This window comes from Adiantum capillus-veneris, chromosome 21 (assembly GCF_014529385.1).
Source record: "Adiantum capillus-veneris isolate H3 chromosome 21, ASM1452938v2, whole genome shotgun sequence".
Taxonomy (NCBI): Eukaryota; Viridiplantae; Streptophyta; class Polypodiopsida; order Polypodiales; family Pteridaceae; genus Adiantum; species Adiantum capillus-veneris.
This window is the reverse complement of record NC_140951.1, coordinates 122,244,109-122,264,609: the sequence shown is the minus strand read 5'-3', so window position 1 is coordinate 122,264,609 and position 20,501 is coordinate 122,244,109. Positions and strand designations below refer to the sequence as shown.

The window sequence follows — 20,501 nt, the reverse complement described above, 5'->3', positions numbered from 1 at the left end:
GTTGTGGCAAGGAAGCTTTGGCCTTTTTTCAGCAGATGTTAAGGGAAGGCCTTTCTCCATATTTGATCACCTATGTGTGAGCCTTGAAGTCCTGTGACATTGCACAAGACCTTGATAGGGATGGAGGAATACACAATGAGATTGCTCTGACATTCACCCTTAGATTTTGAAAGACAGTCCAATGATTTAGATTGTTTTCCACCTATCACCCATACAATAAATATATGTTAATGTACCACAAACAAATACCATTACCTAACCCTCGGTTAAAGCAATTGCTATGTTATTACCCTAAGATTCAAAAATTGTTAAAAACATTGGTAAATTACATATCATATTGAACATAATATATCAAAACAAAATCTTACATTTGCTTATGCCTTGAGTCATCCACATACTGCATATTCTAGCATCCCATGCCACTAGAATAAGCATTATATGCATATCTTGATACTTCAAGATATTATTGGTCATAGTTTCCTTCCACAAGCAAGTTCCATCAATGTCATACCAATGTCCTTATCATAAATTCAACAAAAGTGTAAATGGGCCAAATCCTAACCATCTCAACATAATCCAAATTATTTCCATAATATTATCGGGATAGCAAAATCACACTAAGAGAAGTGGTGGCTAGCGCTCGTAAGATGGTTTTGTAATTGGTGTCTAAACCCACACATCAACACCCATTAGGTGTGATGCACCTAAACCAGCGAAACTGCAATGAGGTTAAGCTACTTAAACCAATGAGTCTGCCTTGAAGTTGTGTTGTCTAAATCAGAGAATCTATACTAGGGCTACCTAAATTGACAAATTTGCACTAAGATCGTGCTGGATAAATCAATGAATCTATAATATAAAGTTGGTGTTGCCCAAACAAGCACATTGACACCATGATGAAAACTTTACACCGCATTTTTTGCAAGATATGCCCAACATGACTTGCAAAGAAGCTTTGGGTTGTCTACAATGTTGGGTTCAGGCCCATTACCCGTGGGAACATGCCCTATGGCATGCAGGTACACTCAGTTATGGAGTGGAGTTTGCATGGCAAGTTTTCATCTATATATGTAAGGCTTCTTTACAAACCAATATACAAGCGTTATTTTTATATTGTGTCGATTGAACATCAGAACCCTTGTGAGAATGACAAAATTCTCTAAGTCTGCATAAAAGTTACAAAATTTGGCTTTCGATCAAAACTACTGATCAAAATCACAAAAGTTTCTACCCATAACATCTCTTCTGGTGAAGAGACCACTTCAAAATGTGTTCCAACATGGATCATGATCCATGTACCTTTGACCCAGAATCCACATGAACCAAGTTGACCTAGTGTCTGTAGTTGTTCTACACATATTGGTGAAGTTTTGTCAAACATGGAGCTATTTTGCTCAAGTTATGCTCATTTTTCATTTTATGGTCAAGTTTGTCTCGCATCTTGCTCTCGCTCTTGCTCTGCACCCCCTTCTCATCGGAGGTAAAAAAATCACGATGTGATGTAATGTGCTTTGTAGCACCATTGTCAAAGTACTACACATGTGAATCTACTGCAACAACTGACATAAATGCATCATGGACAAAAGGATTGTAAGTGCACTCTGCACTAAATGCCCACTCTGCATCTACATCAACATCACAATCTCCTTTTGCAGAAGATTTTACAATAGTTGCACTTGTACTAGAACCTACCTCTTTTGCCTTCAATTTAGGACACTACTTGATCAAGTGATCATTAGCTTTGCAATAGTGGCAACCCATCTTCTTTTTCCCCTTTTCACCACAATTCCCACATGAGGTGTAATGGAAATGGCCTATGAACTTTGAGAGCAGCGAAATTCGGAAAAGTAGAGAAAGCATTTTTGTGAGATTACTTTGTGAGCATAGAGGGTGAACTTAATTGATGGTAGCAACATAAACATAGTACTGAATTAACTTGTCATGAACAATACTTTTGCAAGAGAGAAAGTTTAAAGAACATGACAACAGTTGAGGACCGGATTTATGTGGAGCCGGTCCCCCCTCCAATAGGCATTTGTATTATAGATTCTCCCATTAAGAGAGACTTGGTACAATACAATTTTTGTGTTCCTTGTGACCTAAATAATTCAAAGATGATGGAAAGCTTCATGCATCACAAGCATAACATAAAATTTGTAAAAAGCATTAACTATCCCAAGCCTCAGTCCCAAGGCCTCAAACACCCTCGAAGGTGGAGAGAGCTAACAGGGAATGAGGGTAGGGAAGAGGAAGAAGAAACATTCCATAGGAGAAAGAAGTAGTTCCTCACTTATCATCACTCTTCTTGCTAGCATACATAATAGCATAGTAATGAAGATGGAGAAGATGGCAAGCTTAAGCATTGAAGCATGGCTCTCGGTTGGATTTGCATTCCATGGCCAAGAGTGTTGCTGTAGGTTCTCAACCTCTCTACTAGCTTGGAGAAGGAGATGGAGCTGTTGCACTTTGCACTTCACACAATGAGAGTGTGTGTGAGTGTGTGTGGGAGAGTATACCGCCCAAGCAACCCCCCTTCTTGCTTTGGTCGACCCCCCCTTGTAGCTCATGCTTGAAGCTCATTGGACCCCTGCAAGCTTGGCCAATCACATGGAGAATGCATAACAAGCAACAAGGGTAGCCTTGGGACAAGTGTCCCCCTTTCCCCTTTGAGAGAGAGGACTTGATAAATGCAAAAACAATTAATCAAATTAACTAATTTATCATTGGACCCCTTGGGAGGCCAACCAATAGGCTTTAGGCACACCATGAGGGCAACATGAGGAGAAGCTTGACAAGTGTCCTATTTGCTTTCTTTGCACCAAGCTTTCCTTGTGTGAGGGTGTGTGTGTTCTCTCTGTAGCCCCTCCTTGTAGGGCTCGCCCCCTCCTTGTAGGGATTTTTTTGACTTTGTGGAACACGTTACCCTCAAGCACCTTAGTCAGCAAGCAGGACAAAGCACCTCAAGCTTGGGTAGTGTTCCCACAAGCACTCAAGCTCCCTAGTTCCATCTCATAATCAGACGGTGGATTTTCCTCTTGCCCTTCTTCTTGGTTGGTGCCTCAGAAGTCCTAATGCCAACATTGTCCTTCTGGATAAGTCTGTAAATGGCCTCCTCCTCAAGCTAATCCCGCCTTTCAGTGGACATCTCAAATTCATAAGACGTGAGGGGACTGTAAGTTTTGGTGTTGGGCTTTTACTTTCATTCTTGGGTTCAAATGCTTGTTTACTTTGATCAATCGAGGGCTTTCCTCAGAACCCAATTCCATTCTTCGATTTCCTGATCATCTAGAAGCAACCAATTAGGCCCACCTCCCTTCCTTTTGGTTGACTCCTCAGCATAATCCCAGGACGAACCTTTTAGTTATGAACTATCATTCTGAACTTTAGTAACTTCTTCATAGTGCACCTCTTCAGTAGTCGCTGGTGTACTGGAATTTGAGAGTTCTTCTTTGGAGTCAATTGGTTTCTCTGGCCGTCCCGTTAGCTGAATTGGTCGTTCTCCAGGATTCAGTTTAGTGAATTGATTTGGTAATTGCTTCCTTTGCTTTTCAACATGAACCTTGTCAAATAATACTGCATTTAGGTCTATCTCGGCCAATGGAAAAATATTCATTGCTGTCAACATCCTCTCAATCTTCTTTACCCCATACTTCTGGCAAAGCTCTTTTGGTCGCAGTGCCTTCCTCCAGCTTCTGGTGTTGTTTGTCTGGATCTAAATTCTTCTATTGGTGCCCCGGATTGTGAGAGTCTGATTGGCATAGTCGTGAACAGCCTATGCCGTTCGTAACCATGGGCGTCCCAGTAGCATCCCATATGTGCCTTGCACATCCAGGCTTATCTCCTTCTTAGCTTGTTGTTCAAGCTTCAGAGTTCTCTGTACAAAATCATTAATTTCTTTGTTGGTGCAGATACCTCTTGTTCTTTGAGCTTCTTACTGCAGAACCCATTTTAAAACCATGCACGTAGCCTCTTTTTTTTATGGTGGTTCCTCTGCCTGGTTAACTCCTTGATCTTCTCTACATAACTTCTCACCGACAATTTCCCTTGTCGAATCTTATTTTAGCTCGTAGAGGATTTCCTCATCACCGCTGTTGTCTGAATATTCCAGTCTGAAAGCCTTGAGCAGTTTGTTGTATGATCTGAGTTGGCAAGCTGGGTAATGGTAATACCATTTCCTTGCTGCATCTTTCAATGTCTGAGGAAAATATTCTCCCTAGTCATCTTCATCAATATTTTTCAACTCAGCATGTTGTTCAAAAGCTTGAATATGAACATCTGGATCATCTTTCTTTCCTCCTTTGAACACTGGGAAAGAGATTTTCAATGAAGAAGTATAATCATGCCGATTGGCATCATCTCTGCTTCTTCTGACCTTGAGAGCCCGACTTTGTCTTGAAGACTTCATGTAGTGATCTGTGTCAGCATCGCAATCAACTTCTTCGTCAGTTTCAATCTTTGTCTCTTATTTGGATTTCCTGCTGAAACTGTGATGAGTGCCCTTGTTGTCCTTGGCCTCAACTGCCTTGTGTGTGGACCAAGAACTCTTGGTTTTGCGTTCTTCCCGCTCAGCCCTTCTCCTCCTTGAATGACTGGAGTGTTGAGAGTCCCTAGCCTCTTCAGCATGACTGTGCTCCTCTTGAACCTCTGTCTCACTCTGAGGGTCCTTCTTGGGATCAGACTCTCTTTCTGATACCTCAGGAATAGGGTCGACGCGGTTGGAATCAGTGCCTAATCAGGTTGACGATTTGCGACCACGACTGGCTTTGGGCATCATAGGTACAACTGAAAATTCTAAATGGGAGATAAGAGTTTTCTGGTCGAAGAGCGAGCAACTCTAATCACCATGATCGCCAAAATGGAATTGGAGCTGGTCTCTTCAGACAGCTGAGTCCAGTGTTAGAATTTAGAGCTACTGGTTATGTCGTCAGTTCAGTTAATGAGACTGGAACAGAGTACTAAACTGAAATAGAGAATTGAACTGGAATGTTATATTGAAACGAGAGACTTAACTGAAAGACTAGAAAGAGTATTTGCAGATTCAGATTAATAGCTTAAGGATAACCAGTACAATGTATAATGGGTTTAAGCTCAGATGATTACAGAAGCAATGATTACAGTGTGAAACTAGAGGTGAAGAGCTCGTAAACCCGAAAGTGCTTAGAAAGCTAAACTCAAAAGACAAAAAGTCAAACAGCTAAGAAGCCAAGAAGCCCAATTACAATGTAGTGGGTCCTATTTATAGCTCCCAAGAGTTACTGCAGTAACTGCGTGCGGTAATTACTGCTAGTGTGACTGCTCCCGCTGTTCGGCCTTCTAAGAGGCAGTTCCCGCCTGCTGGGACTGTCCTTGCCTTCTACTCTCTCTGTCTCTCTCTCTCTCAACATCGTCTTCTGTGTGTGTGTGTGTGTGTGTGTGTGTCATATGTATGTGTGTGTGGCCACCATGGCCTTCTCCCTAAAACTTATACATGGTATCAGAGCCGAAACGGCCCTGCCCCACCGCGCTCATGAATAGCCGTTGCCTCTCTCCTTGGTCATTCCTCGCGCCATCCCAATGCTCCAACTCAATCAAGAAGATGTCGCTCCATGTACCTCGACAAACATGTCATCCTACCGAAGCATAATCAAAGAATAATGTACGGAATTCTTTAACAACAGCAATGGTACGGCACACCCTTCCACTTCTATTTAAATGTCTCCTCTCTCTCTCTCTCTCTCTCTCTCTCTCTCTCTCTCTCTCCGCAGTCATATGTGTGTGTGTGGTTGCCATGGCCTTCTCCCTAAAACTTCGACATAAGCACTCCTTTTAGCAACAACTTCCCTACTTTTAGAAACACTAGGCCTATGTGTTGACGCTCAACAGTCATCAATGAAAAAAAAAAAAAAAAAACTCCCCGATGATGTTGTGTTATTCACTGGAATTCTCTCATAAAATCCCTATAGGCCTATGAATCTTTCCCTGTTTTAACCATGATTTTTCTCTCAGTTGAGCATCGTCTCAGATTCTACTTAAAAATCAACATCCATGATGTGGCTGTCCTATTATTTAACCATGGCAAAAACAGGAAAAGATTCAGAGGCCTAGGTTTCAGAGAAAAATATTATGGTAAAATTAGGTTTGCCGTTTTCCCTCAACCTTAAGGGCAAGCGCGGCGAGCAAGTCGACCGCGCAAGGCGAAGCGCCTGCCATCAGATACGTTTCTTCTGCACTCTCTTCCTTCAGACGAACACCCACTCCTACCCGCACACCTACACTTAGAACATACACACGACCCACAAGCGTAATCACATATAGCAGACCCAGGCTATGGCGGCACCAGATCAGACGAGAGAGCCCTGCCCGGACAGAATACTGGATGACATGGGGGGCGCTTTTGGCATGGGGGCCGTGGGGGGCTCTGTTTTCCACTTCCTTAAGGGCATGAAGAACTCGCCCAATGGAGAACGACTTTTGGGCGGTGCACAGGCAGTGCGCATGAATGCACCCCGTGTTGGCGGAAGCTTTGCTGTATGGGGAGGCCTCTTCTCTGTCTTCGACTGCTCAATGGTTTATGTAAGACAGAAGGAGGATCCATGGAATTCTATTGTTGCAGGGGCAGCGACCGGGGGCTTTCTGCAAATGAGGCATGGTATGCGTGCAGCATCACGGTCGGCTGCCTTCGGAGGTGTACTCCTTGCCCTCATTGAGGGAGCAGGGCTCATGATTAATCGGGTACTTGCGAACATGGCTCAAATGCCCCCTCCTCCTCTGGAGCAGCCGATGGGATTACCTGCTGGGGCTTCTCTTCCAGGCCTTCCTGCTGGTATTGCAATGCAGCAAAATTCAGCACCTGAGCCTGCCTCATCTAGCGAATCTGCCTGGGGTTCTTGGGCTGGCAGTTTTTTCAAGAAAGATGAGGCTCCAGCAAGTGCTTCTTTTGAAACTAGCTCATCGTCATCATCCTTCCCTAGCAGCAGCTCTAGCTCAGACAACTCAAATAAGGGCGAATTAGGTTGGAAAAGCTGGACTGGTGGGTTCTTTGGAGGTAAGAAAGAGGAGGCTTCTTCTGGCTCGAGCGAGACACTTAGCTCATTTGAAACTTCTTCTGGTCCTGTGATGCCCACATTTGATTACAAGTGAGTGCATTTTCTTGTCTTTGTGATGAAGAAGGATTACATAAGGTGAAAGCTCATGGTGATACCACGTCAGTTCACTGGTGTTGTAGAAAATTATAGGATATTGCATCATTTTTGGAATGATATGAGGGATATTGTTTGATAGAAGTTGATGGTGTTGGGACTGAGGTATGGTTTATTTGAAGTGGAAGCGTTGAATACCTGAGGCCATTATTGCCTTCTTGGCTTGTGGCTCACATGACTTAAGGCAAGCTGTATACTGTGTTCATCTGTAATCTTTAGAGGTTTGTTTTATCTGTGCTTTGGAGGTTTTTTTATCAATTACCTGTGTCTGTTGGATATCTTTCCTGCCTACTGGCATGGTTGCTGCATTTGTGGATGCTTTGGCTTGTTTGCATGGAATGGAACTTTTGCATCGATGATGAAGATTCATTGTTTGTGGCCCTGCGGGTAATGATTCAAGTTTCTGTGGCTTACAAAATTATAGTATACAAGTACAAATTGTGTGTGTGTGACGTGTGCATGTGTGTGTGTGTTGGATGACACGTGGATTCTAGGGCTAGTTGTGGTGAAGGATACAAGATACTTCTCGCCGAGTCTAACTTGATTTGTTGAATTTGGTGGGTGGGCAAGGTGGCACACAATGTGCATGTGATTTTGTCAGTAAGATTAGATTATGTGTTTTTGTTTCGATTTTCTGCAGGCTGGTTGAAGTTCGTATATGTATTCAGTGAGTATCGTTCAATGCTCTATTTAAATGATTTTAAGAAGTTCAGACGTGTTAGTTTCCATATTGTTGCAGCCAACTCGTCTAGTCTTGCGATTTCCATTCCTGTCCGATTGTTGGAAGGGACATTTTGTTGCTCTGATTTCTGGTCTGTTAGTCAAAGCTCGTTCCTTCTTTCTGGTTTGGGAAAGAGAGTTTTGTGTGCCTTCCAAGGTATATCCAAGATTGATGCATAGATTTAAGCGTTATAAACGGAAGGGTGTTTCTAAAGCATGGAGTGGGTTTGTAGTTGTAGCATCATGTCGGGAATTTCTTGGATTTCTTAAATCGCAAGTTGGATCTTAGCAAAGTGGAGCAATCCTTTTCGTATTAAATGCTCACCATCTCTCTTGGAAGGGGGGTTGTATGACACTCCGATGGTGAGTATGTGCAGGTGTGAACACCATTTACAACGCCGAGGAAATTTGTACTCCGTCTTGGACAGTATTGGCATATTGTCCGTAATCTTTAAATAAGTCTTGGATCGATTTATTAAAACTGACTTTTGGTCCTTACTAAATCTGAAGGTTCTGCTCTTGTAACCCCTTGTTACTGACACCTCTTCTTCAGACTATACTCGGTTTTGGGCTACTTTGTCGATGGGTTGTCAAAGGAAATGTGTGCACTTGTATCTGATACACCATATGATTAACTACAAATGTATATGCAGGCCATCTTTTAATCTAATATTGTACAAATGGATGCTGATAGTGATGGACTGCAGGGTTCGGATCGACGCATGGGATTAGGAGTGATTTTACACCTACTCACCCACTCTTTAACAGAATTTGGTTATACAATAATAGGCTTTGGGAAGTTGTTTACATTCTTCTTTTCTTTAGTTGTAACTTGCTTAAGTAACTAGTATATGATTCCTTGGCTATGGGGCTGTTAGTTCTGACTATTGCTAAGCTTCCATTTGAGATTGATGCTAGTTTGATCATGTGATGCTATTGGGATCTCCAAGGGATGTTTCTTTTTGAATCATATCACGTGGACAAAAGAACTTGAAAACTCGGAAGGAATTATTTCCCGGACAGTTTCTCGATCAAGCTATCATTATTGCTAATAGCACAAGATGCTACCTAGTATCTGCTTATTACTGCTTAAGTGTTGCTTTTTTGAATCTGCACTAGTGGTGTACAAGACCATTCTTTGAGATATTGCTCCTATAGTTGATATAATCAAAACTACCAATAACTAAATTGCGCAGACTTGGATGTAAACTAGGAGTATTATACTTGAAAGAATAAGAGAAATTTTTAAGCATTTTCTTTCTATCTTGGAAGTGACCTTGCTCATTGACGATTACTTTTTCAAGAACAAACAAAGTGCGTGGTTCAGTATGTTTTAGGTTCTTTTAGAGTAATAAATTTATTGGGTTAAGTAGGGGACATAGCTAACATCTACTAAAGGTTGTAGATGCATTCAAGCTTGATGAAATGTTTTGCTTGTTTGTATGGATGCAAGTGAGGAGGTTCCTTCGTGGTTTCTTAGATTTCCTTGATGTTCAACACTGATGGAAGACAAATACCTTTTACTTTTCTGTTCGTTACCAAATTTAATTTTGCTAAGTTTAAAATTATTGCGAACATAATAAAAGTTGAATTTGATCGCATAGCAATGTTTTAGGGTGATCTAATGAAAATCTAAGGATGCCTGAATAATAATCTCTCTGGTCTAGAGAGATAAAAATATCCATATCTGATTGAGACTATGGAGTGAGCAAGAATGGCAAGAATAAGGATACAATATTAAAAGAGCCATAGAAAATTCAAAGGCCGCCTAGACTTGAGAACGAAATGACTTAAAAATGACCTTGAAACAATATCTTTAATGTCCAAGAAACGTCGATGGAATAGGGGAAATGGACATAATAGTGTCAAAAGCCTAAGAATTATTCAATATAACTCATCGTGCGCCAAAGACTCATCATCATTTTGGATTATCTACCCCCTCTCCACATAATCGTTCCTTTGGAAGCCCAAATTGATTACTCATATAAAACAGTCATTTTAGTAATTGTTTTGAGCTAAAAGAAAAATAAGAATAAAATCTAAAAGACATCCCATTATGATTCTGTTGAGATCTAAACTGCCAAAAGTTGATACTATGTTAGCACTTTTAAGATTGTGGTATTTAATACACTTATATTTGCCATGAGAACTAAGTTTCTAGGCTCAACATAGTAAGACTTGTTCTATTCAAAAGTCTTGAAAGCCATGTAAAGCCTTATTTTAAACAAAGTTAGAGCAGAGAGAGCGAAGGTAGCCAAAGAGAAGAACCTACCACAACAAAGCAAAGAGGCAGCTGACAGTGGCGAGGATGGTGCAAAGGATCATATACTTTCTGGCTTTTGCAGACACTTCCTTAGCCTCAAGCACAAGAAGTTTTGGACAAATTCTCACAATATTTCCCACATTGCGACTTACCTCAACATCATGAGCTTCTGTGAGGGAGGCGCCTCATACCTAGCTAGGTGCGATTGGGGGTTTGGGGGTAGGGGACCGCCGGCCCCCCTTACCCCCAATCGTACCTAGCTAGGTATGCGGTGCCTCTCGAGCAGAAGCTCATGATGTTATGCATTGTATGAAAAACAATGAGAAAGACTCCGTTTTCCTACATGAGAAAATTTATAAATCTTCTTGTGAAGGTCCTCCATGACTACTCTGTCTCTTCGACAATATCACAGCGATGTTAAAATAGCAATCACGATATTGTAAAAGCGCCCTCGTTGCTTTCCTCACAGTGGCATCTGCTCCTTACAGCTACATAAAAAACGTAGCCACGATATCATCGAGCACAAGTGTTGTTGCTGGTTAATCAAGAGCAATGAGAAAGCAAGAAACACTCAGAGCTGCCACCTCAATCCTTGGACCCTCTTTGCTTTCCTAACAAGTAACCACCATCTACCTCTATCGTTAGCATCTGCTCTTGGCTCACTGCTCTTGGCTCATCCACGCGTGCCCCTCTCAGTATCATCTAATCAAATGCACTATAGTGCACAAGAAGATTTAGAAATTTTCTTATGTAGGAAAACGGAGTCTTTCTCAATGTTTTTCATACAATGCATAACATCACGAGCTTCTTCTCGAGAGGCACTGCATACCTAGCTAGGTATGCGGCTCCTCCCTCTCATGATGTTGAGGTAAGTCACAATGTGGGAAATATTGTGAGAATTTGTCCAAAACTTCTTGTGGTGGTGAAGCTGGAAGCACTAATGCCCAAGTAAGAGAATATTGCGGAGAGCCTCAACGATGATGCAACATATTAGTAGTAGTAAAGCTGGAAGCTAACACCTAGAAGAGTGAGAAGCAGGACAAGTTTGCTGAGAACCTCATAGCAAATGCAAGCTCAGCTCCTTAGTACTTCTCAAAAAAATTTCACACTAGATTCATGCTGAAGGAGAATCAAAGATTTGCAAGAGGATGTTGAGCATGAGGCTAAGTTGAAAGAAAAGCAACAACACTAAAGCAGTGGTGATGGTAGACATGACAACAGAAGTGAGTGTGATAGTTGACAGGAAAGGTTTAATGGAAGCATGGCAATTATAAACACAGAGATCGAAGTGAAACAAATCAACAGGCAACCACGGCTTTAGCTTGACAACACTGTAAGATCCATTATCTACATCCAATTTCCCATGTCTATGCGTTTTCTTGCTCCTACACATAAAGCTTACAGATAGAGCACGACTTTCGTTTCTTATAATTTTTGGAGAGACCATAGTGCCAACTCTCCACCGAACTTTTGTATGGCACTTCATTGCAAGACGAAATGTTTAACTATTCACACTGGTTTTATGTAGCTCGACACAAACATTATGGACAATTGGACGACACCCATACACGATTATCATGTCGGTAGTGTAGTTAAATTTTTATAGCTTGTTGACGCTTTTTGTATTTTTTGAGTTTGTCATTACTTCCTTAAGTTTAGTTTATTTACATTTTTTCCTCACTAGTACATGCTCAAGCTTGTTCATCACATCTATATATCAAATAGATATACACTTCTTTTCTCATAGTTGGGCAATTCAATTTATGTATTGTATTAATGCACTCTGTACATATTTACTTTATTCCTTGGTGGTTGATAGCAATCCTTGTTTGGAAATGCATTTTATATATTACAGCCCAACGTTCTCCTCTACATAATCATTCTTTAGCACGAGGACAACCCTTTATCCCAATGGTTTCTTTCTTAGATATGTTTTGCACGATCGACAAAAGACAACATGTCTCTCTCTCTCTCTCTCTCTCTCTCTCTATATATATATATATATATATATATATATATATATATATGAAATAAGGAAAAATGACTATGCTTGATTTAGAGTAAGATGGGTCTCCGGTGTAGAGACTAAATCGCCGATATTACTAGGCATTAGGAGAAAGTTGAACTTACTTTCGGGCCTTTTAATTCTAGAGAGAGAGTGCACTCGACCAATGAGGAAGAGGCTAACGTTACGTCGAAAACTGGCATTTTAGAGCGAAACTCGATTTGATAAAATAATAATTTTGTTATTCAAATCATACAATGTCACACTTTCAAAGCATAAATGCCATAAACCGTACTAACTTTGTAACGACGAATTTCAGAACTTGCATTGAAGGCTGCAATATCTATGCTCCTGTCCAAATGTTACTTTGAGTAACTCTACTTCCCTCTCAAAACTGTCTTCCCTTTTTCATATTTGCGTTAACTCTACTGTGTGTTCTATTGCACACCATGACTACCTCGCGAAGGCCTAGCACTATAATTGACTCTATTAACATTTTTAATAGTTATAGTACATAAGATCAGTCATGGATACCATCTAGAATAGCTATCGGGATTTGGGTACTATTGCAGGAGGAGGAAGAGGAGGTAACACAATGATTTTATGGAGGCTTTCAAGGGATAAGTTAAAGAGTTTAAAGTGTGTGCACAAAGCAAGTGGGTGAAAGAGGTCCTCATACAACATGCTTTTCAACATGCAGACTTAAGGTTGTAAACATCTCCTCCTAGTTTTCCACAACATCGACCCAATTGTAGGGTATTTTGAGCACATATCTCATTTAGTGAATGATTATTTTCTAAGGCTTATGGTTGAGACCATGTTTGATATGGTGCAAATATTTATATATCGAACAGGACGGACTGGCAACCAGTTGAGAGCATAGTTGGGATTTTTGATGCTTTCTATGCACTTATTGGTGAGCAAATGTACTAAGGAAGACCACACAAGGAGCTTGCAAATAATGGGATATTCTTTTATGATATCTCATATTTGAAACCCCGAATATCATCTAGCTGGGGTCGTGTAACTCCTTTGCCACTTCCATCGCTTGACAACAAGGATTGGTCTTTGCCAACATCCCAAACTAGTGAAAGCTTTAGGAATAGGTTGTTCATAATAGACATTAGTCCCCCAAGTATTCTATTGCTACAAAGATTGTTAGGCTCACTCTATTTATGCATGTTGTAGTGTTTGTAGATTTCTTCTTCGATGAGAAAATAAGAACTACCACAACAATGTTCATTTGTAAGTCTAAGAGCTGTTTGGACTTTTTAGATGATAATTGGGACAGGAAACAATCGAAGGACAAAATCTGTATTTTGCAAAATAAGCCCATAATTTGCAAGTACATTATAAGCTCTCAAAATTTTATATTGTCATTTTAGTATTTTGGATATCATCCTCTTAGTGGGCAGCTTATTCCACTCGACCAAGATATAGAGTCTAACTCTGAGAACAAACCTTTAACAATGGAGATCTACTTTTGAGAGAGCCTACTTACTGTGATGGACACAATGCCAAGTACAACTCTTGCACAACTTAGGGTAGATCTTACATATGAAGACATGCCACCGCTACCATAAGTATATGCTTTCAGTCTCAACAATAGAAAGCATTGGGAAAATATGAACCCTCTAGGGGCCCTTTGGGATTAAGGTTAATTACAGGCCAGCCAATAGGAAGAGGGTGGCGGACACACTCTATACCCTCAAAAAAGTAGGGGGACAAGGTAGTGTTACACCTCTCAATGGCCTCTTACCTAGTGTACCCTCAAAAAAGTAGGGGGACAAGGTAGTGTTACACCTCTCAATGGCCTCTTACCTAGTGAGAAGATAAGAGGGGTGGCTAAGGGAAAGGGATTGGGGGGGGGGGGGGGGGGAGACCACTTTGATCTCTTTTCCCCCACTTTTTGGCCCGGATTTAAAAATACACTAAAAATTTCAAATTTCAAGTTTTCCCTCCTTGAAAGGTCCCCAAATCTATTTCATGGTCAAAAAGCATTTTTGACCTCCAAAAGTAAAAAACGTGCATTAAAAAAATTCCAAAAAATTGATTTTTTTTCAAAAAAATTCACAACATCAATTTTCACCCTCCAAAGTCTTCCCAAATTTATTCTATAGCTAAAAAGTGATTTTCTCTCTCTACAAATCCTTTTCCAAGCTCTCCGTTTTGCTGCAACAACCACGTGCACCCCCTCTGGTCCAGCATTATCTCTTTGCTAGCTTTTTCCCACCTTCATTGTAGCACCAAGCAAGCTTCTCTCCCATCTCTTCCCCTTGCCCATCACATAGTTTCACACCAAGCTAGCTCCTCTCCCTTCTCTCACCTCCATTACAACATGAAACAAGATTCTACTCCTTCTACTTTCATTCACTCACACTAGATGGAAACCTCTACTCCCGAAGGTGGCAAAAGTATGAGCTCACGTGACTTGCAAACCACCACAACAGGAGGTGTGAATAGTGCATGGGCATTGCGAGGGTTCATGTCCAACATAAAGATAGAATGGTAGAAAACTACCCTTGTTGCTTACATTCAGAGCTTAACATCATCTCCAACTTTAAGTTTATCATGTTGGAGAGAATTAACCTCTTTGTGGCTTTTAATGTTTAGGCTTCACGCCTCATAACACTGGGGTGTGCTATTTTGTTGATGGCTTTGGTGCACCATCTATAGTTGTGTAGCATGTGATTGAGTCTCACAATGCAAGTAAGTTGTGTTATCTATGGAGAGTCATCAAAGATTTTCCTTCTAGTTTCTTCTTTGTATAGTTGTCATTAGATTATTAAAATGATATCATTTTGTACTCTTTAACTTTGTGCTCACACAATCTGTTGTTTACTTATAGAGTCAACTTGTTGTGAGAGGACATGAGCAAACAACCGTGTGCAGAGATGGAAATCACTCTATTTTTGGTCCGTGAGGAATCTTTCACTACCATGTTAAAAGATTTTGATAAGAATAGTAGTATTTTTGTAGAATCTTGAACCAATAGGTACTCTCTAGGTGTAAGGTCTCTGACCCTGATAAAAAAGAGCACCATTGTACCTTGAAATGAATATAATGAAAAAAGTTACTATTTTTAGCAGTTTTCCAAATCCTGTCTCGGTGCCATGATGTTTAGAATGTTATAAAGCTTCAAAATGTGAATTAAAATAATTTTTGTGAAAAATTTCCAAAAATAGTAAGTTTTTGGTCATCCGATCCATCCAATTTTGACCGTCTCGAAAAACTGCACCCGTACCCCAAATTTGAAAAAATGCATTTTCGGACCCCGGGGGCTGCTAAATATGGCAGGTACTCGGGCCAATACGCCTTAGTTAGAGCTTGCTATAGCAATTTTCGGCATCAAAATCCGACTCGTATGACCCGTTTTAGCCTAAAATCAATTTTTCCAAAAATTGAGCGGGGAGGCACCGGAGCCCGAGGCTGTGTGGGAACAGGCTCTAGGCCACTCCGGGTCAGCTTTAGCAGCTAGGGGGTGCCTTTTTTCCTTGTGGGAGTCTTGGGAGAGTTTCCAAGCTTGCAACTAAGTGTGAGAGCCAGTTAACCAAGCCAACTGGACACTTGGTGGGTAGGCACTTGCCATGCTTAACTGGAGTAGCTCCTAGATGAAAATAGCAAGCAGGTTCGATTTTCAGCTTGAGGAGGCCTATTTAAAGGTGTTCTCACACACACACACACACACACACACACACACACACACACACACACACACACACACACACACACACACACACACACACACACATGCTCACACACACACACCGAGTACACACACCTACACACATCTTGGGGAGGTGCTGCCGACACACACACAATTTTTTAAGGAGAAGCAAGGAGGGAGGTGCTGCCGAAATTCTCATCTTGAGGATTCATTGGATCAGAGAAATCAGAGGATTCTCAGCCCCTAATCACGATAATTATGGTTAATTCCGGTTCTTCTTAATTCTCATCATTATTCTTCCGTATTCTTCGTCTACTATGCTTGCTTTCAGCTATAATTCCCAATAGCTGCTCTCTAAGTTTACATAGCTATACTCCATTACATGATCATCATTCAATTAGCTAATCTATGCAGCCATTCATCATTCTTTATCAATGATTAATACATGATCAGGATAGATTCTCTCTCTAGGCAGCATAGTTAATAAATTGTCAGAAGTCGGTAATAATGTCGATTTGATGAAATTCACCCTTTTACCATTCAATAGTAATGTAATTAATTAGATTCAAAAACTTCTCTCACATTAAGATGCGATTAAGGCTAAAATTAAATTGTTATTAGGCCAATAAGAAGAGAATTTTCTATCACACATGCCTGCGGCATCTTCAAATTGCTCTAGGAAAGTGATTGAGCTTGCTTACTTCATCTCTATTGCAAGTCAATTAGTAAAATTCTGAATTCTTAATCATCTAAGCCAAATGATTAAATTTAGAGTCAGTTCCCATAGGGTAAGCAAAGTATTAACCATAAAATTGCTAGGTCTCAAAGGAGAAATCTAATCCCTCTTGCATAAGGAGGATTCTTTAATGATTCTAATCTGCCAAATTGGTTGTTATGATGCTCTCGGACTTTAACTCTTTTCTTCAAGTTTATCATTTAAAGTAGTGAGTAAAATGGCCCCGGTTAAGAGAACTCGCTTCGGTGGTGTCCACGACCGCGAGGCGGGAACGAGCAATCTGAACGAAAAGGGAAAAGCTTCCATGGACGAACAAGCACCGGCCATCTCACGAGCCATTGACGAAGAAATGGAAGAGGTAGGTCACAATTTTATTCAGTTGTTTAATTAACATTGCACACGTTTAGCTAGGAAAGAACATATCTCCAAACATGTTGGAGAAATCCGACGGAAACCTCGGCATTGAATTCATTTGTACATTAAAGTCTAAAGTAGGAAAGAAATGATTGATGGGTATGCTGTTTGCAATAGGAAAGAATGTCTGCTAGGGAAAATTTAGCTCGGCATGTTCATTCTATTTCCAATGTTGAACTAGTCCTGAACCCCCTCCTGATCACAGGGGGGCAGAGTTCCTGGTTAAGGGCTCTTGAATCCACAACTGCTAGTTAAGCGGTGGATACCCACGTCTGTTGGTTAAGCAGTAGGAACCCACGTCTGCTGGTTAAGCGGTGGGAATGTCCATGTCGTGCTTTCTATACGGTGGACATACCTAGTTGTATGGGCAGCTAGGCGACAACGGGAGGAGTAAAACTCTCGCTGGAGGGGGGATGTTGTACCTCAAGAACATTGGAATTTTAATGAATAAGTTTGATTAGAATTTTTACTAGAACTCTGTCTTGGTGCCGCTTTGCAATATTGATTGAAGGGCTGTCTTAACGAACATTGTGATTCGGAATCTAATCAAGGAATTTTTATGTTGAACAACCATTGTGGTAGTAATTAGGACACACAAGGAAGTGTGAGTGTGGGGGTGGAAAGTGGGGGCTTGGCTCAGGTTGCCGAAGCCTATGAGAAGGGTGGTCCCGATTGGTCGGAAACTCTGTGTCCCCCATAGTGTTTAAATCGATACTAGCAATACTCATTGCCCATAGAGTGGTGAAGTTGTGCCTCTAAAACATGGGGAAAAAGGCACTCGAGGTTTCTCTCCTCTTGGAAGGTGGGTCTTAGGATCACTAGATAGGTTAAGTACGCTTCCCCTGCGAGGTGGAGCTAGATCTCATTGTTAGTAGGCTCAAACTCGACTCACTTTGTGATGAGAGATCGTCTGCTAGCTGAACCCTGAACCACTTTGTTTGCTTCCGTTATAGATCTAGTGGCCACCAGGTTCACCATCAGATCCTCCGTTTGATACTGCGGGGTGGGGACCTCACACCTGGTATCAGAGCTATAGGTTTACGAACTGGAAGAAGATGATGTTGTTTGAAATTTTAAAAAATAAGGGATAGTAGGATAGCTCGTACGCAAAGCTTGAGCATGATGTTTCCCAGAACAATGACATTGGATTTGTCTAGTGGATTGTCTCCTAAGTGATGTTAAAGAGTTTTACTCGTTGAGCTTATTGGGATTCAGTGGGTTCCACATGATGTTTTTTGAGAAGTGGTTAGTGCGACTAGTGCTGCGTGCAGGTAGCCTGTTGATGCACATAAAGTTATAAGTATGGATCAAAGCTCTCGAGTAAAGTTTTTATCATTATTTATCGGACAATTTTGGATGTATTCAATGGAATTTAAACTAATGGTGGAATGGTTAAATCCTTTTGATAGCTGTACAGATTAAGTAGGCTAGTTAAGCCCAAAAGTTAAATTTCTTCTTGAGTATGGAAAAGCCTAGGTTCATTTGAGAAGAGTGCTATAGTAATGAGTTTTATACCATTGGATAGGCACCACCTGCTGCTCTCTACTCGGCAGCGCAAGAGAAGAAGCTCCTCCTTAAACAAGCCCAGCCTCTACTCTTCAAGGGCGAGGGGGCAAATGTGGAGAGAGATGCGAAAGTGTGGATGGAAGCAATGGACGATTACTTCGAAGCTGCGGAAACTCAACCCGTGAATCAGACCATGCTTGCGATGTTCCGCTTGTCTGGCGATGCCAAGATATGGTGGAAGCAACATTGTAGGGATTTGGATATTAAGGGATCTTCCCAATCCTGGGAAGACATCAAAGCTGCAATAATGGGACGTCATTTACCACCTGCCTATAAAACCTTGAGGATGAATGAGTTCTTTTCACTTCGGCAGCTCACTTCATCTTTTGAAGAGTATTATGCAAAGTTTGTCACTCTTCGGAGATATGCTCCTAAGATGACCTTGGAACAACAGGTAGCAAGGTTTTTCCAAGGGCTAATCGACCCTTTAAATACGCGGTTGGAAGCTCTCAGGCCGACAACACTACATGATGCCTTGTTAAGGGCCAAGCCATTAGCTAAAGAGATTCAGAGGGCTACCCAAGATAGTCAATACTATTTGTCAAAGAGGGCCAGGACAGACAACTGGAGTAACAGACCAATCAACCCTGCATACGACCATCGTCCTGTAGTAGCTACTACGGCAGCTACCGAGTTTCCCAATATAAGATGCTTTGAGTGCCAGGAGTATGGACATTACAAAAGCCGATGTCCAAAAAGGATTTCCCAAACATCCGATGCTAATAATGTACCTCTGAACGTCAACGGGCGAGGTCAACCAAACGGAAGAGGAGGCCGAGAAAGAGGAAACATAGGACAAGGAAGTGGAGCTTTTTCTAATGCCGCAGTAAGACAACCAACTGTGGGTGACGAAGCTGATGAGAGAGCAGCTCTATATGCTGCAACTGCTAATCCTAGTGAGCAATAATTCAAGCACAGGATCTCATCAAAGTTCAACAGAATAAGACGCATAAAGCTAAAGACTATTCTATTATCAAAGGATATCTTTACTTTAGACAGAGGATATATGTACCTAAGTAGTTAGGATAAAATTTACCTATATGTATTCTTGAGATGAGGACATCTCAAATTTTTCACGTTCGGGAGGATGTAAGGTCTCTGACCCCGATCAAAAAGAGCACCATTGTACCTTGAAATGAATATAATGGAAAAAGTTACTATTTTTAGTAGTTTTCCAAATTCTGTCGGTGCCATGATGTTTAGAATGTTATAAAGCTTCAAAATGTGAATTAAAATATTTTTTGTGAAAAAATCCGAAAATAGTAAGTTTTTGGTCACCCGACCCATCCAGTTTTGACCGTCTCGAAAAACTGCACCCGTACCCCAAATTTGAAAAAATGCATTTTCGGACCCTGGGGGCTGCTAAATATGGTAGGTACTCGGGCCAGTACGCCTTAGTTAGAGCTTGCTATAGCAATTTTTGGCATCAAAATCCGACTCGTATGACCCGTTTTAGCCTATAATCAATTTTTCCAAAAATTGAGCGGGGAGGCACTGGAGCCCGAGGCTGTGTGGGAACACGCTCCAGGCCACTCCGGGTCAGCTTTAGCAGCTAGGGGGCGCCTTTTGTCCTTGTGGGAGTCTTGGGAGAGTTTCCAAGCTTGCAACTAAGTGTGAGAGCTAGTTAACCAAGCCAACTGGACACTTGGTGGGTAGGCAACTGGAATTGCCATGCTTAACTAGAGTAGCTCCCAGATGCAAATAGCAAGTAGGTTCGATTTTCAGCTTGAGGAGGCCTATTTAAAGGTGTGCTCACACACACACACACACACACACACACACACACACACACACACACATGCTCACACACACACCCAGTACACACACACACACACACACACACACACACACACACACACACACACACACACACACACCTTGGGGAGGTGCTGCCGGCACACACACAGTTTTTGAAGGAGAAGCAAGGAGGGAGGTGCTGCCGAAATTCTCAT

The 20,501-nt window shown here is 41.4% G+C and overlaps 1 protein-coding gene across 1 annotated transcript; it reads left to right on the top strand.

The window, feature by feature from the left end:
• The first annotated feature begins 6,098 nt into the window (after positions 1-6,098).
• On the top strand, positions 6,099-7,411 carry LOC147431655 (mitochondrial import inner membrane translocase subunit TIM17-1-like). Its single transcript, XM_086494172.1, has one exon. The coding sequence runs from the start codon at positions 6,307-6,309 to the stop codon at positions 7,117-7,119; it is 813 nt and encodes a 270-aa protein (XP_086350298.1). The 5' UTR covers positions 6,099-6,306; the 3' UTR covers positions 7,120-7,411.
• The last annotated feature ends 13,090 nt before the right edge of the window (positions 7,412-20,501 follow it).